The sequence below is a fragment of the Myotis nattereri genome, assembly GCF_964212035.1.
Source record: "Myotis nattereri genome assembly, chromosome: 5".
NCBI classification, from domain to species: Eukaryota; Metazoa; Chordata; class Mammalia; order Chiroptera; family Vespertilionidae; genus Myotis; species Myotis nattereri.
Genome location: NC_138080.1, coordinates 89,179,527 through 89,196,310, shown reverse-complemented (window position 1 = coordinate 89,196,310; position 16,784 = coordinate 89,179,527). Strand labels below are relative to the sequence as shown.

The following is a 16,784-nucleotide window of genomic DNA, read 5'->3' as shown; positions in this document are numbered from 1 at the left end:
CCGACATACACAAAGCAGGAAGATCTAATTATTTTAGAAATGCATGGTTATTCCATGGAGGGCGGGGGGGGGGGGGGAAATGCCTTTGAAACATTTACTTTTAAGCTATTTTTATGGCTGATTTATCTTCACATTGAGAATAGTGGATATGTCTTATACACTAAGCAAGAAGGAGAAAAATACCCAATAAGAACTTGATTTATTTTTTAAAATGTATTTTTATTTATTTCAGTGAGGGAGGGATAGAAACATCAATAATGAGAGAGAATCGCCGAAACCGGTTTGGCTCAGTGGATAGAGCGTCGGCCTGCGGACTGAGAGGTCCCGGGTTCGATTCCGGTCAAGGGCATGTACCTGGGTTGCGGGCACATCCCCAGTGGGAGATGTGCAGGAGGCGGCTGATCGATATTTCTCTCTCATCGATGTTTCTGGCTCTCTATCTCTCTCCTTTCCTCTCTGTAAAAAATCAATAAAATATATTTAAAAAAAAAAATAATGAGAGAGAATCATTGATCAGCTGCCTCCTACACACCGCCCACTGGAGATCAAGCCCTCAACCCTGGTATATGCTCTGACTAGGAATCAAACCGTGACCTCCTGGTTCATAGGTGGAAGCTCAACCCCTAAGCCACACTGGCCGGGCAAAAAAACTTGATTTTTTTTATTTTTAAAGCTCATCTGATTCTCATTTCTAATTATTATAAGAGTATTTGGTTAAGGCTTATTTTGCAGAGTATTTTGTTAAGGCTTATTTTAAAGCACTTCTCAAAAAGTGTTTGTGAAATTATGTGTAAGTAATTGCATGAATATATAAAGTATGAATGTGTGTCTTTTACATTTCAGGTTTGGATTTGGGCTTGGATTGCAGCTTTGTCAGCAAGCCATTGGTGCATATCTGCTGATATGCAGAGGAGATGTGGTCTTATGAGAGTTGATTTATGCTTTCCCTTTTGCCTTTGACTTTTTGTGCTTTTCCCTCACTGCCTTCACTCTTTCTGGATTTGGTATTCTTGTATAGAATAAGTTCTCTTTCTTAATAATATGAATAAATTAGGTTTATACTAAAACTAGTATCCCGGTGCACAAAATCCGTGCACATTAAAAAGGGGATTAATTGCCCTAACCGGTTTGGCTCAGTGGATAGAGCATCAGCCTGCAGACTTAAGGGTCCCAGTCTGGTCAACGGCATGTACCTTGGTTGCAGGCACATCCCCAGTGGGGAGTGTGCAGGAGGCAGTTGATCGATGTTTCTCTCTCATCGATGTTTCTAACTCTCTATCCCTCTTCCTTCCTCTCTGTAAAAAGTCAATAAAATATTTTTTTTAAAAAAGGGAATTAATGAACGGAGATATTTTAATATTGCTATTTGCCCTTTCTCTATAATATAAGTGTGAGAGATGAAAGGAAATTAGTAAAATATATTAAGAAAATAATATATAAATTTATTAATAAACAGTAAAAAGATATAACAACAACAGAGGCATGATATAAAAATGACAAAAACATGATATGAAAACAACAGAAACATGATATAAAAACAGTAATGCAAATAATGACTGATAAAGTGATTAAGCTTATTCTAATATCTCCCTGTACACCACATTAAGAGTGAAAACACTTTCAGAGTGCTTGACTAATTTCCCTTGTGATGAAGTATTTAGAACTTTAACTGTAACGTCACATGCTCTTCAAATTCAAGAGAAAGCAACATATAACTGACCATCTGCGAAAATGGGTTCAGGTAGGAATATGCCTACTTTGTCTAGAGTTTGTCCTTGTGATTTATTTTTTTTTTTATTTTTTTTAATATATTTTATTGATTTTTTACAGAGAGGAAGGGAGAGAGATAGAGAGTTAGAAACATCGATGAGAGAGAAACATCGATCAGCTGCCTCTTGCACATCTCCTACTGGGGATATGCCCGCAACCCAGGTACATGCCTTTGACCGGAATCGAACCTGGGACCTTTTAGTCCGCAGGCCGACGCTCTATCCACTGAGCCAAACCGGTTTCGGCCCTTGTGATTTATTAATAGTCATCACAAATGCTGGCATCACGGGAAACATCGTCGAATTAATTTAAATGGGAGGCAGTGTCAGATGGGGACAAATTAGTTCATGGAATCAGAACAACCTCTCCCTCTGCAGATCCTGTTAATACTTCAGCTTCGATAATGTTAGGTCATAATCTTTTGATAATAAATCTGATACCATTACAAAGACTCCATTTACTATTGAGATTTCTCAATAGCATGATGATTGCACCCACTTTCAATTTTAATTTATGACACGGCACTCCCAAAGGAGAAATTTGGAGGAGAATTAAGAAATTCGATGGTAAAATTTTCCTTTTCAGCATCATCTGTGGAATCAATGGAATCATCACTCAAATATGTGTGAAAATCTCCATCGAGTATACCCAAATTTTCTTCATTTAATTTTTGAACATGCTCATTTTTTGGACAAAGAATTGCATGTTTAGATATAGTATTTCCAAAGGTAGCTTCAACATTAGATCCATTACAAATCATTTCACTTCCACGCTCTGCTCTGAGGGCTGGTTCCTGCCCAAAACCTCACCCTCCAGGAAACAGCAAGTAGATTTTGCTACAGTTTTTATTATTGGGCATTTATAGTGGCAAGAACTGATTTTGGAAGTTCCTGGCAGCTCTCTAGCTCAAATTTACCGCTGCAATTAAGTAATGGAAGAGGAAAAAAAGGGAAGGAGAACATAACCTATTCACTTTGTTCATCATTTACCTTTTAAGATTATTATTATTCCTTACGTTTTATTCACTTCTTCCTCTTTCACCACTGCGAGCTTTTCCTTCAAGTAAATGTTTGGAGGAATGTGAAGTGTTAAATTCCCATATGGAAAATAAGGAAGGAAAAGGGAAAATTGTAGAAATTCTTGTACAGCAGGTTCTCAAATAATGTTTTGTTCAATGTCATTTTGTTAAAACATTGATGAGATACCGTAGGAACTTAACTCTTGTTTATATCAAGAGTTAAAATGTCATATTTTGTTTTGCTTAATTTTTGCGTAAAGTCACAGAATCTGCTGGCAATGTTAAGTGGATACTTATTGTAGGTAACAGTTTTGGGTACAGTAAGGGCAGATCAACTCTGCCATAGCCACATCTGTTACTTTTCTTAGGCTTAGTAGGCAAGATTTCTTCAAGTTTAAGCAGAAACTCTTTCCCCATCAGGATACCTATTTCTGCAAATATGGTGTGAAGTGAATTCCTTCTGTGTTTGATGGCAGTTATTCATGTATCAAGTTTTCAAGAACAGTTGAAGCTAAAGTATAGAAAGGAACATGAACTTTTGTTTTTTAGTTTTTACTTTTTTTATTGATCAGAGAGAGAGAGAGAGAAACATCAATTGGTTGCCTCCAGCACACGTCCCAACTGGAGACTGAACCCACAATCTAGGTATGTACTCTGACCAGGAATCAAACCTGGTCAAGGGATGATGCTCCAAACAGCTGGGTCTGAGCCACACGGGTTAGGGGAATAATGTTGATTGTTTAGGAAAGTACTCTTATCAGAATCATAGTCATACTAGTGGCCCTCCGCCGCATGTAACTCGCTGCCCCACTCTCCTGCTGATACGGTCCTGACAGCGTCCTGGCCAATTTGCATAGTAACCTACTATAAGTATAGATAGAAACTTGAAATCATTTATTGAAGTGATTCCAAGTCCTTGAAGTCTCTGAAATTAGCAGAGTTATTGGGGACAAATTTTTCCACAATACAGCATGGGATAAGGAAAACATGATTCCCATTAAAAACGAGTTTCATCTTTGTTGTAATACTGGTTAATTACCTGTAATCTGAAACAGCAAAAAATGTGACTCCTTTAAAGAAATAGAATAAGTAATTATTGATTAAATATTTGGTGGGGAATGGGATAAGACATATTAGGGATCTTTGCTTTCTGAAATGTTTTGAAATGACTAATATGCATAGTCTTCTTCATTTCTTCAATTAGAAAGTAAGACCAGGTGAGATTAAAGAACTTGCCCAAGGCCACAGGAATCAGTGGCAGATGTGTATAGACTTGAGCTGTCCTATAAGAGGGGTGTTAAGTCTGCCAGGCAAGACTTGTCTTAATAGGACAATGAGGTCACTTGACAGAAGAAAGGTCACCTTACCCTTACTTTGTGTTCAACAGTGTGCTTACTCAGTGCCTTTATCATCTGAACCAGAGAGGGAAAACGTATTCTTAAGGTTTAAGAATATAAAAAAATTTGGTGATATTAAGTGATAATCAGCTTTTCATAATGTCTTTGCTTTTCCTTTTTCCTTTTTGTTTTGTTAGGTGGTATGGTCAGGAAAAAGACTACAATGTGCTAGTCATGGATCTTCTTGGACCCAGCCTTGAAGACCTCTTCAATTTCTGTTCAAGAAGGTTCACAATGAAAACTGTACTTATGTTAGCTGACCAGGTATGTGAAATTTTGATGAGAATATGACTGTTCACCACTGTTTAACTTTAGGATCAGCAAATAAGATAAACAGGAGGATGTACTCATTCAAGTGTACTACTCTGATATGACTTGTAGATGTTTTCCGATCAGTATAGGACAAAAATGGATTATGCTGGTTTACTACTCACCTCTAGACTAGTAGTTTTCATGGTGCTCCATCAGATGAAGTGCATTTGTTTTAGTGTTGAATGTAGCAAGTTTCCTTATAAGATTTTGTTTGAAGAAAGGGTTCAGAGTGTAGTATATAAATATAAGTAAATGTACATATTGAAATTTTGGCTAAATTAAACAGATTGAATTCTATGTATTATGTCTGGAACCTTATGAAAGCTATATTTTAATAAAGAAGGCACTAAAGTCAATTTTTTTATTTTTTACTTTTTATTTTTTTTGGCCAAATAGATGTTTTTCGAAGTGATGGAAACTCAGCCATTGGTAGAATTTAAGCAAAGTTGGAATTTTTTGAGGTGTCATGAATTCGATCTATGCATTGGCTGGTGTTAGATTAAATTGTTTTAAAGCCAGAGCTTAGGTTTTTCTTTTTATAAGAAAGAAGATGTGTTTTAAAGAATTTTAAGATATGAGAATAGAGTCAGAACAAGCCTTATGGAAACAGGTAATACATATAATTTTTAATTTTGGTCAGGATACCTTTAAGGGCAGGAAACTGTTGGAATTGGGTCAAGTTAACTTAATGTGTAAAATGGCTGTGGAAGAGAAAAACATTTTAAAAATTTAGATCAGATATCATAAGAAAGTAAAATGAGATGATAAACAGAACTAGCATTTGAGGTGGAATTTTAGGAAAAATACAAAGGATTAGAAAGTAGTGCTCACTTTTTTTGTAATCAGCGCCTGATATTCCCCAAGTTTAACATATTAGTAAAGTACAGTGTTCTTTTTTTGGCATATTATATGCTCAAACATTAAAAAGTTTACAGCCTTTTAATATGTTTGAACTAACATGTAAGTGAATCCTAATAAAAGTTTTATATTCTATAGCCTCAGGAACACATAGGCATTTATAAGGAAACATTTCAGGGCCTGCTACTGTAATTAGCACTGGGGGGAGAGGGGTATGAAAAAACATAACTAGTTCCTTCTAGGAGCTTAGAGTTTACCAGTATTAGAGAAAAATGGAAAAATACAATGTTCTAGGTTCTGTGATAAAAGTATATTCTGGGTACACTGGTTGAGAAGGATAAAGAATAATTCAGGATGCAGAAAAGCATTTGTTTTAGCAGGTACCAGCTAAGTCTTGATGATAGGCAACACTCGAATTAGTCTAAAGTTTGTGCCATTGTCTTTCCCCCAGTGTTTTCCTAGTGAGTTAATAGTCACAGTTTAATGAAGGGTATTATTAGCTAGGACGAATGTGTACATTAAGTGAGCCAAGTGGTTTGTTTAATTCCTTAATAAACAAGGTGGTACTTGGACATTGCATGTATCTACTTCCTTGAGAGTAAACAGTGTAAGCCAGAGATTCCAGATTTGGCTTCAAAAGACATTTGTCAATGTAAATGAGTAAGTTTTAGAATCTTTATATTCCTAGTAATAAAAACTCGGGAAAATTAGGACAAATAAAAAAAATAGAATCTTGACACGTACTACTGAGAAGAGCAAGAACATGGGTAGGATAATGTTGGCAGTCTGGCTATGGCAAACATTGTCAAATAAAACAATTTCTAAGTATCTCTTACAGAATAGGTAGACATATTTGATCATTTGAAGTTAAAACTGTTTTAGAAGAGATATCATAAATAGTCAAAAGACAGGTTGTTGAAAAATGTAAATCTATTTACATAACAAATTACAGATAAAAGATTGTTACATACAAAGAATTTTTGAAAAATTGACAAGAAAAGAACAAGTCAAAAGAATAATGGACAAAAATATATATATTGATAGTTTATAGAATAGTAAATTGAAATGATCAGTACAAGTGAACAGATTTCCAAACTAAGTGTTAGGGGATAATTGTCAAAGTGGCAAAATTTAGAACTGAAATCACTTTACTAGTGGGATAAAAGAATACTCTCATATACTCCTAGTCGAAAAATGAATTGTTAATAACCTATTTTAAAAGGTACCTATCAAAATGAAAAATACCCTTTAACCCAGCAACTCTCCCTGAAATTGTGTGGAACTTAGAGCCCATAGAAATAAAAGCACTAGTAGGTAGCATATTTAAGTTTATTAATATAATTATTGCTTACAGTAGGGAAATAGTAATACTGTGAGTTGGGGATGGTTGGGGAAAACGTATCTATACCACAGAATATTTGTAAGACCTACACCATTTGACTTGATAGAATTTCAAGAAAAACTTGTCAGATGGCATGTTAATAATTCAGATTTTGAATATGATTATATTAGTGTGGGGGAAAAAATGGGGGCATCCAAAAAATGTTTAAAAAAAAAGAAAGAAAGAAAAGGAAATCCAGCATGTATATGGCCTCATTTATATAAAGTCATATGCTTATTTTGTATGCTACCAACTTCCAGGAATGTTTTGAATATGTGTAGTTAAAAATAAATAAGCAAACAAGAATAAAGTTAATAAAGTGCTTCTATTTCAATTTAAAACAATAACAATTTATAGCTTTTATCATCTAATTCAAATCGCTTGACTCAATTTTCTCTTCCCTTTTTCTTTCCCCAGATGATCAGTAGAATTGAATATGTGCATACAAAGAATTTTATACACAGAGACATTAAACCAGATAACTTCCTAATGGGTATTGGGCGTCACTGTAATAAGGTTAGTCAAATGTTCTTTGCATGAAAGAACAGAGTAAAAACTCCAAGAATTGCTTTGGTAAACTTGCGTTTTTTAAAAAGTCATAGTAAATTTAATTTGCTATTGATAATTGCTTTAAAATATTGTACTAACTAGAAGAATATCAGCTAACTCTTATTAACTTAGTAACTTGAAATAAATTTTCTCCAACTTACCCAACCAAGGTTAGTTATTTATATGAAATATAAAATTCCCAGGGGCTTTATAATGAAATGTAATAATCTGTTACTGAACTGTTGAACAGTTTTAGCTACTTTATATTCATATGTGCTTGTGCCAGCGTGGAAACCATGGTGTTGACATTTGCTGACTGAGCATGGTTGATAATGAGCATTCTTCAGTCCTTGGATTTCTGTATTCAAAAGGATAACTTTTGGGCCTGCTTCAAAGTAGTTGACATTTTTTTGGGTGCCAAGTGGGGCGGATTCTCTATCCCTTCTCCCCCTTTCAAAGGAAAATATTAAGTGGAATGAATATTCATACAACAAAATTAGTGTTCATTGGGGTCTCAGAGCTGTTGAACTTTTGGGGGATGATTGGGTTTTAGCTAGTGACGCATGATTGCAGTTAGAAACTAAATTGTGTTAACTTTTTCTGCAATTAGTAGTGTCTTGAGTGAATTGCTTTATTTATCGATTGATTCAATGTTGAGCTCGGGCAGACAGGCAGCATTGGCAATACACTAAGCATATTGTGATCTAATGATCTGATAGAAATTCTCAACTTCAGGACAACTTGGAGGCTTTTTGGTTTTTTTTAAGTTTTTTTTTTGTTATGTTTTTGGAAGGAAGATTCCCATTTGATTTATTAAAACATTAAGAAATGTTTGGTGTTTTAGGTCTAGCTATATATGTTTACCTTTGTTTGCCTGTATGAATGCCAACTTGGAGCTATTACCATTAGAACTGGTGTTATTTGTTAATGTGTGAGACATTAATGCTGGTCTGACCAAGTTTTAGGAAACTAAATTTTTTTTGTTGGAAGCTGAGTTAAATATTTAAAAAATAAAGGTGTTTAAATCTATGTATAACTTACCTTGACATTCCCAAACTGCATCATCGTTTTTTTTCTTTTTAAATATTATATTGCTTCTCTCTTTGGAGCATCCAGGTTCTAAATTGTTATTGCCAAACCTGGTAATGTAATTGAAAGAATTTACTGGTCTTAATTTTGGGGCAGTTCTGTCAGTTTGACCCTAATCTTTTGGGCATTTCACAGCCCCCACCCCATTTTCCCTGCCCCCCCCCCCCCCCCAAGATCTGTTATCCTCATGTGATCTGTATTGATATTGCAGGGCATGGTTTTTTGCCTTAAACGAAATTATGATCTAGTAATTCCTCTTTGCTTCCTCCCCTCCCCCTTTACAAATAGCTTGTTAATTACACAGTTGTGTTAGAAAGTCCAAATTGCCCAGCGATGAAAATCTTTAGGATTTTGTGTCCTCTTTAGAGATATTAAATAGGATACTGTGGAGCTACTTGCTGTTACACAGATTCAGAGAGCCCCTAGGGTAGAAGAAGCACAGTGTTTTAACTTAGCTAAGACTCAAATTCTAAATGTTCTTGAACATTTTAGACTAGTGTTTTGTTTATGTAGTTGGTTTCCAGTGTTTTCTGTATTGTAGTTTGAAAAATGCCAGTAGTATGAGACTGTATTCTTTGGTCAGCTTGTTCTAGTAGTTTTCTATTAATTGGAAAACATAGTTTTGGGGGGCTTTTGAGGTTGACTTTTCAAGTAAAATTTATTATTTTGAAAATTGTTCTGAATTTGATGTTTAGGAGTGGCCACTCCAATCTTAGTGAATTTGCTCATCTCTTCCAGTAATCAGCCCTGCATGCTTATGAAAATAAATTTTAAGGTGACTAAATGCCTTCTACCTCTTCCTTACTGAAGATTTTTTTCCCCCCTGTATAATTTTTGGGGAGAGAAGGGCAGATTATGGTACTAAAGATTACAAATCCAAATTCCCCATTTTTGATTAAAAAATTAAAGAGCCAAATGTCACCATTGCTATCCCTGTTTCAGGCAGTGACACATTATAGCGGCATTAAAAAACCTGAGTATTTTCCAGAATTCAAATGTTCTTGATCATGTGATTCTTATTTGGAAAACTGAGAAGCTCAGTGCTTGGTGGAAGAAGGATGGCATTTGGCTACCCTGTTCTTTCTCTAATGCCTCGGTGTTGCCTGTCTGCGCCGGCCATTGTTGCAATGTAAGCAATACTGTTTGATGCACTGCCACCCTCTATTGTCTGTTTAGTGTTTAGAATCTCCAGTGGGGAAGAGGAAAAGAAGCATGACTGTTAGTACTTCTCAGGACCCATCTTTCTCAGGATTAAACCAGGTCTGAAACTGTCTCCTATTCCAAACTCAATCCCAAATTCATGTGCTTTTCTTTTTTTATTGTTTTATTTTGATTATTTTTGTTTTGTTTTAATTCTGGAAAATGTAGATCTTTCTCAAGCACCTCTTACGTTGGCATTATTCAGACATACTTGGCAAACATAACATTACTAAGATGTTTCTTTGTGGCTTTCGCTTAAACTTCTAAAGTTTAGAGAAAACCTAATGAAAACAGGATTATGTTTAGATCCCTAACATCCATGTAAGGAAATAATATGTTAGTCTAGTATGGAAATTCTTTACTTGGTGATAAACTTGAAATAGACTTTTTAGTTTAAAAATGTATTTGGAGTTGCATAACTCAGTGCATGAAATAAATCAGTACTGAATGGTGAATATATTATGCCTTGACTCTCTTCTCCTTCCCTAATGACCTTCAGGTAAGTGTAGGTCAGATTTCAGTTCTACTGTTTCTAGAATTGATTTACCTCAGTAAGAACATATGCTCTGGAAATAGAAGACATTGCATTCTAACAATATAACAATAACATAATTAAACAATTGCCATTAATAACACACAAATTAAGTGAAAGTATAATCTGATGATTTAGTGTTTGGCAGTCTAGATAAACACCCTCGTAATTTTCTAACTTTTTAAAATGTAAACAGAACTCTTTACAATCTTTTACATTTGTAGATATTAAATATGTTTCTTACTGGATGAATTTTCAGACAAACAAGGGGAAATGGGTGGGTTTTTTTCTATTTAAATAATAGTTTTTTTAATCATAAAATTTAGGTAAATTTTGAAGCTCAAGAGCAAATGAGTCTTTATCAATTTAAGATACACTGAGAAGGAAGTATTGCCATGAGTAATTTAAAAAAGAAAGTTGTATTTTATATGTGAGCATATGTTGTAGTTCCCTAATTACCACATGCATCATCTGAGTGATATGTAATTTTTGTGCATACTACCCAGCATTATTTTAGGGGCCACCTTCTCTTGCTGTCACAAAGGTTTCATAAATTTACATTTATTTTTATTCATGGACAAAGAAGTAGTACCAACTGTGGTGACTAGGTTTGGTTGGGGAAAGAGGGAAGTGTTATAAGTGTGTGAGGCACATTGTAAGGCAAATTTGGTTCTCCTTTTTTACGTATTCATTAATTCACACATTTTACTTATATTTTGTACCATAATTATTTAATAATTTCCATTAATTTTTTTTAATTGTTTATATTCTCTATAGATTAGCTGGGTTGTGAGGAAAAGTGACTTTGTTAAGTCTTTGGAAGGGCAGGGTAATGTGACCCCTGGTTAGGAGAAATTGCTGCATGTACTAAAAACTAAAATTGGCAGTAGTGTTTCTGAAGAAAATGCACCTCTACTGAATAGAGTTATCCCAGTATATCCAACATTAACTCATTTCCACATGCCTTTGAAGAATCATGCTGTATTCTTTAACACAGGAAGAAATTTTACTTAGAACATACATATTTTTAAAACCCACAGTTTTGCTTGACTCAGCAAAGAGATTAGGCTTCTCTTTGCATATATAAACCTATAAAAATGCATTATCTTATGACTTACTAAATACTGACTTCCTTGTTTGTTCTACCTTTACATACTTGCGGCTGTTTGTATCCTTGGTATCATGTGGTTTCATGTATATACTTCCATTATATGTTTACATTCATTTTTTAATTCAAAGCATAGAAAGCTACTAAAGATGCTTAATAGATCTCAGAAAATGATGAATTACCAAGAGATTTAAAAACTTTTTTAAATTTTTAAGTAGTTTTTCTTTCAGTTGTTTGCTCTTAAAATAGGATACCTTTGTTTGGCAGTGACATTACTTTTCCTGACTTAGATTTTACAAGAGAAATTTTTAAATTGATTTGCTTTGTAGTATTTTGTTTTGATACCAATGATTGAGATGTTTAAGAAGATAGTGTTTGAATGTTTTTTGTTTTCTTCATTACATTTCATCCGTTAGAGTTGTGGAAGGAAAAATACTCTAGTGAACAGTTTCTAAAGCAGTCTTTTTAGTTGTGAGAAAGTGTGTGGTTATTGAATTGCACATCAGCTTCTGATTGTTTAAAAAATGCTTATATTTGTTAATAAAAATGTTGGTTTTTCTTGTTAATATCAAACTTTGAGAGCTGTCTTGTTTACCAATAGTACCTGGATATCGGGTTCCATTATGGCACACAGCACACAGGCCTCTGGGTGTGGAATGAACTGAGCCTGTGAAATTGTTCAGTTGACAGAATCAAACACTTGACCTAACTATTTTTTTAAACTTGATTTATTGATGAGGACTAATAAAAGCTTATTGGAGTGTTACGTTTGTTCATGATATCTGTTCTACTTATGATACTTTGATATATTTGAACAAAGAAAGTAGATGCCATTTAATGAATAAAATAGTTTAATTGAACAAGGTAGAAACCTAATAATGTCTTTTTATTTTCTTTTAAAGTTATTCCTTATTGATTTTGGTTTGGCCAAAAAGTACAGAGACAACAGGACAAGGCAACACATACCATACAGAGAAGATAAAAATCTCACTGGCACTGCCCGATATGCTAGCATCAATGCACATCTTGGTATTGAACAGAGGTGAGTTTGACAGTTGAATGTGTTAATAAAATTCATAGCAAAAGCCATTAATGTGTTTTTTTAAATATTTCAGTTAGTTTCTTAGAGTATCTAAAGATATCTCTTGGCTGAGGATTTGAAGGGTGCTTATTAAATCTTTTACCTGCTGCTTTAGCCAGTGCAGAGAAGCCAATTAAATGAGGCCTTTTTGTTTTCTTTGTTGAAGGTAATTCCTTGGGAAGAAAAATACTGCATGGTGAAAAGTTAGATGCAAAATGCAATTTTATCATGATGTTTATATTTGCAGCTGAAGATAGTACTTCATTTTCTTAATGATGATCTTGAGCTTTTATGTTTTAGTGATACAAGTTGAGTTTTGGGGAAGACTATAAGTTATTTTTACAAGGAAAATGTTATCTGAGTACTAATGAACCAAAAGGGGTTGGTGGATCATCTTCTGTCCTACTCTTGCATACCATAAATTAATAGCATCTAGTTTGAATAAATCTTCATAATCTCTGCTGTTTCTTGGCTTGAGTTCTAGGTTTTCATGTTCTCCATCTTTTATAAATCATTTTTTGCTCCTTAAAGCAAGCTTAGAAAATATCCATGAATATCTGAATACCCTGGGTTAAACTGATTTCACATTTTCTATAGGTCAAAGTATTACCAGTTCTTAAATATATAGCTCTGTCTGAATGTATGTATGTATGTGATAGTTGACCCTTGAACAAGTCAGGTTTGAACTGCTCTGGGTCTGGTCTGTTGAATGTGGTCAATTGAAAGAAGCCTGCATATAAGTAGAGCCTTGCATTTCAAACCTGTGTTGTTCAAGGGTTGAGAGAGAGAGAGAGAGATCATATAGATGTTTAATTAGGTTTACATTGTTAATTTATTTCAGCCTCGATAAAGTTATGAGGTTCTGCAAAACTTTACAAGAGTTCTGCTCTTTGGTTTGGAAAGTTGTTTAGCTAAATCCTTTTTGCTCTTCTCTAAAAATTACGTTGGGATTCTATGAGTTTTATTTAGAAGTAACCCATTAATGAACTTTTTTATTATCTTAACTATGTACCTTGTACAAGACACCAAATTGCTCTCTCCTCACTTGACAAAATTCTTCTGTGTACCTTTCTTTCACGTTTTTCATAATAATTTCAGCTTATAAATTTACATTTTCTTTTCTAGTCGCCGGGACGACATGGAATCATTAGGATATGTTTTGATGTATTTTAATAGAACCAGCCTGCCATGGCAAGGATTAAAGGTAAACCAGACTCAAATGACCAGTTTTTGTTTTTTAATTTATCTTTATTTTTAAAAGTATTACAGATGTTTCCCTTTTATTCCCCTCTCCATCCCACACCCCCTCTTTCGTTTTAAGAGTAAAAATAATATTGGGGATGAACTTTTAAGTCTCTTTCAAATAGGAGGTGTTCTAAAATGGAATTACTTTATTTTTACTTTTTATTGGGAAATAAAATCTGATCATTTCAGTAAGAATAAGCTAATAGAATCCCACATTCACACTTGAAGAACACACCTTTTTTGGGAGACAGGAAGCCAGGTACCTGTTGGCAACCAGAAGCTTTATCTGGATAGAAGTTAACATGGGCTAAGAACTTAGGTGGAGACGTTCTCATTTTGACATGTTGCCATTATACTTTTGTGTACAGTAAAACTGGTTTAGCCAGTAATACTAGCTGTATTATTTAATTATTCTAACATTTCTTTTGTGTGTATTGATAAATATCTGTGTCTTAGAATTGAATGGCTATGTTATATGTTAATATTTTATTCATCCTTTAAAGGAAAACGGTGTCTGTATTTTTTTTTTTTAATTATCTGTGAGACTAGGAACTTGTTTTGTGTTTATGTGTGAGTAGCTTTATTCATTATTAATATTTTTCATTGGAAAGGTATTTTGACTTAACACCAGTTATTTTTATATATTTTTTATTGCTTTCTTCTTTTCTTCTTTTTAAGAGGAAGGGAGAGGGATAGAGAGATAGAAACATCAATGAGAGAGACATCATTGATCGGCTGCCCCTTGCATGCCTCCCACAGGGATCAAGCCTGCAACCTGGGCATAGGCCCTGACTGGGTTGAACCGATGGCCTCTTGGTTCCTGGTTCGATGCTCATCCGCTGAGCTACACTGACCAGGTGGCACGAGTTATTAATGTCACTAAATGATGGGCTCATTTTTTTGTGTTGATTTGCTTATATCTTTGCTCTTGTGTTGACTATGGGTTAAGAAAATTTCAAATTTGATCACCCATGTTTTATTTAAGTCATATATATCTTCATGTTCCTATTAGACTCACCCTCTCTTAATAGCTAAAAATGTTATTGAAATAGAAACCCATATAGAAATTAACAATTTTGCGGGGGTGGGGGACTTAAATATGTTGTACTTTGGGATTTTTTTAAATCTAGGTTATGTTCTCTTGAATCTTAAGTTTACATTTGTGTCTAGTATGTTAAACTAATAAGGATCTCAGTAGCACTGAACATGTCTGTGTGGTTTGATTCTTTTCCACAGGCTGCAACAAAGAAACAAAAATATGAAAAAATTAGTGAAAAGAAGATGTCCACTCCTGTGGAAGTTTTATGTAAGGTAGGTGTACATGCTTGATTTTGTTTTTAATATAAATGATCCACGAACAAAAAGAAACACTTTTCTTGCCATCTCTGGAATTTAAACATTGTTTTAGGAGCTAGCCATTTGCCATTAAGTGTGTGTTTTACTGTTTCTGGTTTCTTTGAGCTCTGTCATCTGTTAAAAATTATAGGGAAAATAAGAGAGCAGGCAAAAACTTTTCTAATGGAACCTCACTAATTTATGAGAAATATTACATTTTAAAATATTCTAAATTAAAAAAGGACATTGACAGTGGTACAAAAGGAGTAGGGAAACAAAGGCTAGCAGATCAGAACAACATAAAATAGTACATGTGTGACAATACAGATGACTGAATCAGGCTTATTTCTCTGAAATCTCAAACTTTGTAGAGAAGCATGTGAGTTTAGAATGGAAAGATGTTCTGTGGGAAACCATGAAACAGAAAGATGACCACATGATTGTCTTTTAGACTGTTGAATACCTGCTGAAATAATGAGAAAATAGTATGTAATTACATAATTGGGTGATGGAAAGTAGAAATCAGCATGAGTTGAAATAGTACTCTGGAGGGGATAATTGGTGATATCTTTATGTGTCTCCCCATTCACAAATTTGTTTTCCCCTTCTATACATACTCTATATAGTAAAAGGGTAATATGCAAATCGACCGAAAGGCGGAATGACCGGTCGCTATGACACAACACTGACCACCAGGGAGCAGACACTCAACGCAGGAGCTGCCCCTTCGTGGTCAGTGCGCTCCCACAGTTGGAGCACTGCTCAGCCACAAGCCAGCTGATTGCTGATGGCTGGCGAGCACAGCGGCCCGCCTCCGCAGCAACACGAGGGCTCCCAGACGGGCTGAGGGACACACACACACACACACACACACACACACAGTGCATGAATGTCATGCCTGGTGGAGTGGGAGACTATGATCTTTTCTGAGACACCTTGGGATTCATTGTTTCAAATCATGAAATTTGTTTGTTTGTTTGTTTTGACCTCTGGCTGTGTAGGACTGGCCAGGGCTGTGTCCCATCCAGCCAGGTCCTCCCCAGACAGCAAACCAGCATCTCTCCCTTTGCCTCACCTTTAATCGTACAGTCTTATGTCTCATTCCTTTGCTCTCCACTTTCAAAGAGGCATCTGACATTGTGCCCAAAGGAGTAATTTTTGTCCAAGGACTAAGAATTTGGCAGATGGAGGAGGGAGGGCATGCAAAGTTGCCCCTCAAATTTTTTAATTTTATTTTATTGATTTTTTTACAGAGAAGAAGGGAGAGGGATAGAGTTAGAAACATTGATTAGCTGCCTCCTGCATGCCCCCCAGTGGGGAGGTGCCCGCAACTAAGGTACATGCCCTTGACTGGAATCGAACCTGAGACCCTTCAGTCCGCAGGCTGATGGTCTATCCACTGAACCAAACCAGTTAGGGCAATTATGAAATATATTTTAGGTTAATAAGTAAAACGTTATGTTGTAATTCACCCAGATAACTTTAAAACCTATATGCTTCGAGAGCAAAACATATTTTCTATAGACTACATTTCCATGGAACAGAAAGTTTCATTTGTCTCATTAGAAAAGTCAGCCATTTTTCCAAAAGAGAAAGGATTATAACAGTCTCTACATGTGGACTACATCTTAATTTTGGTATAGAAATTGTGGGCTATGACTGTCTTTTGGATTAGCCACATACAATTGATTCAGTGTGTAGTAAATACAGAAGTATTAGGTATTACTATAAAATAGTGAGAATGTTTTAAATCTGGTTAAGAGTTTAAAAACAGCCCTAACTGCTTTGGCTCAGTGGATAGAGCGTCAGCCTGCAGACTGAAGGGTCCCAGGTTTGATTCCGGTCAAGGGCATGTACCTTGGTTGGGCACATCCCCAGTAGGGGGTGTACAGGAGGCAGCTGATCAATG

At 35.1% G+C, this 16,784-nt stretch overlaps 1 protein-coding gene across 9 annotated transcripts in view; it reads left to right on the top strand.

The window, feature by feature from the left end:
• CSNK1A1 (casein kinase 1 alpha 1) overlaps window positions 1–16,784 on the top strand; it is a 38,462-nt gene that overhangs the window by 11,646 nt on the left and 10,032 nt on the right. For 5 of the 9 annotated variants that reach the window (XM_081091036.1, XM_081091033.1, XM_081091035.1 and 2 more), the window contains exons 3-7: window positions 4,323–4,449; window positions 7,154–7,252; window positions 12,117–12,256; window positions 13,421–13,499; window positions 14,777–14,851. In XM_081091036.1, the coding sequence (XP_080947162.1) occupies window positions 4,323–4,449; window positions 7,154–7,252; window positions 12,117–12,256; window positions 13,421–13,499; window positions 14,777–14,851 (520 nt within the window). Of the gene's footprint in view, window positions 1–4,322; window positions 4,450–7,153; window positions 7,253–9,550; window positions 9,635–12,116; window positions 12,257–13,420; window positions 13,500–14,776; window positions 14,852–16,784 lie in introns of all 9 variants that reach the window. The other 4 variants (XM_081091031.1, XM_081091030.1, XM_081091029.1 and 1 more) reach the window with 1 other exon arrangement.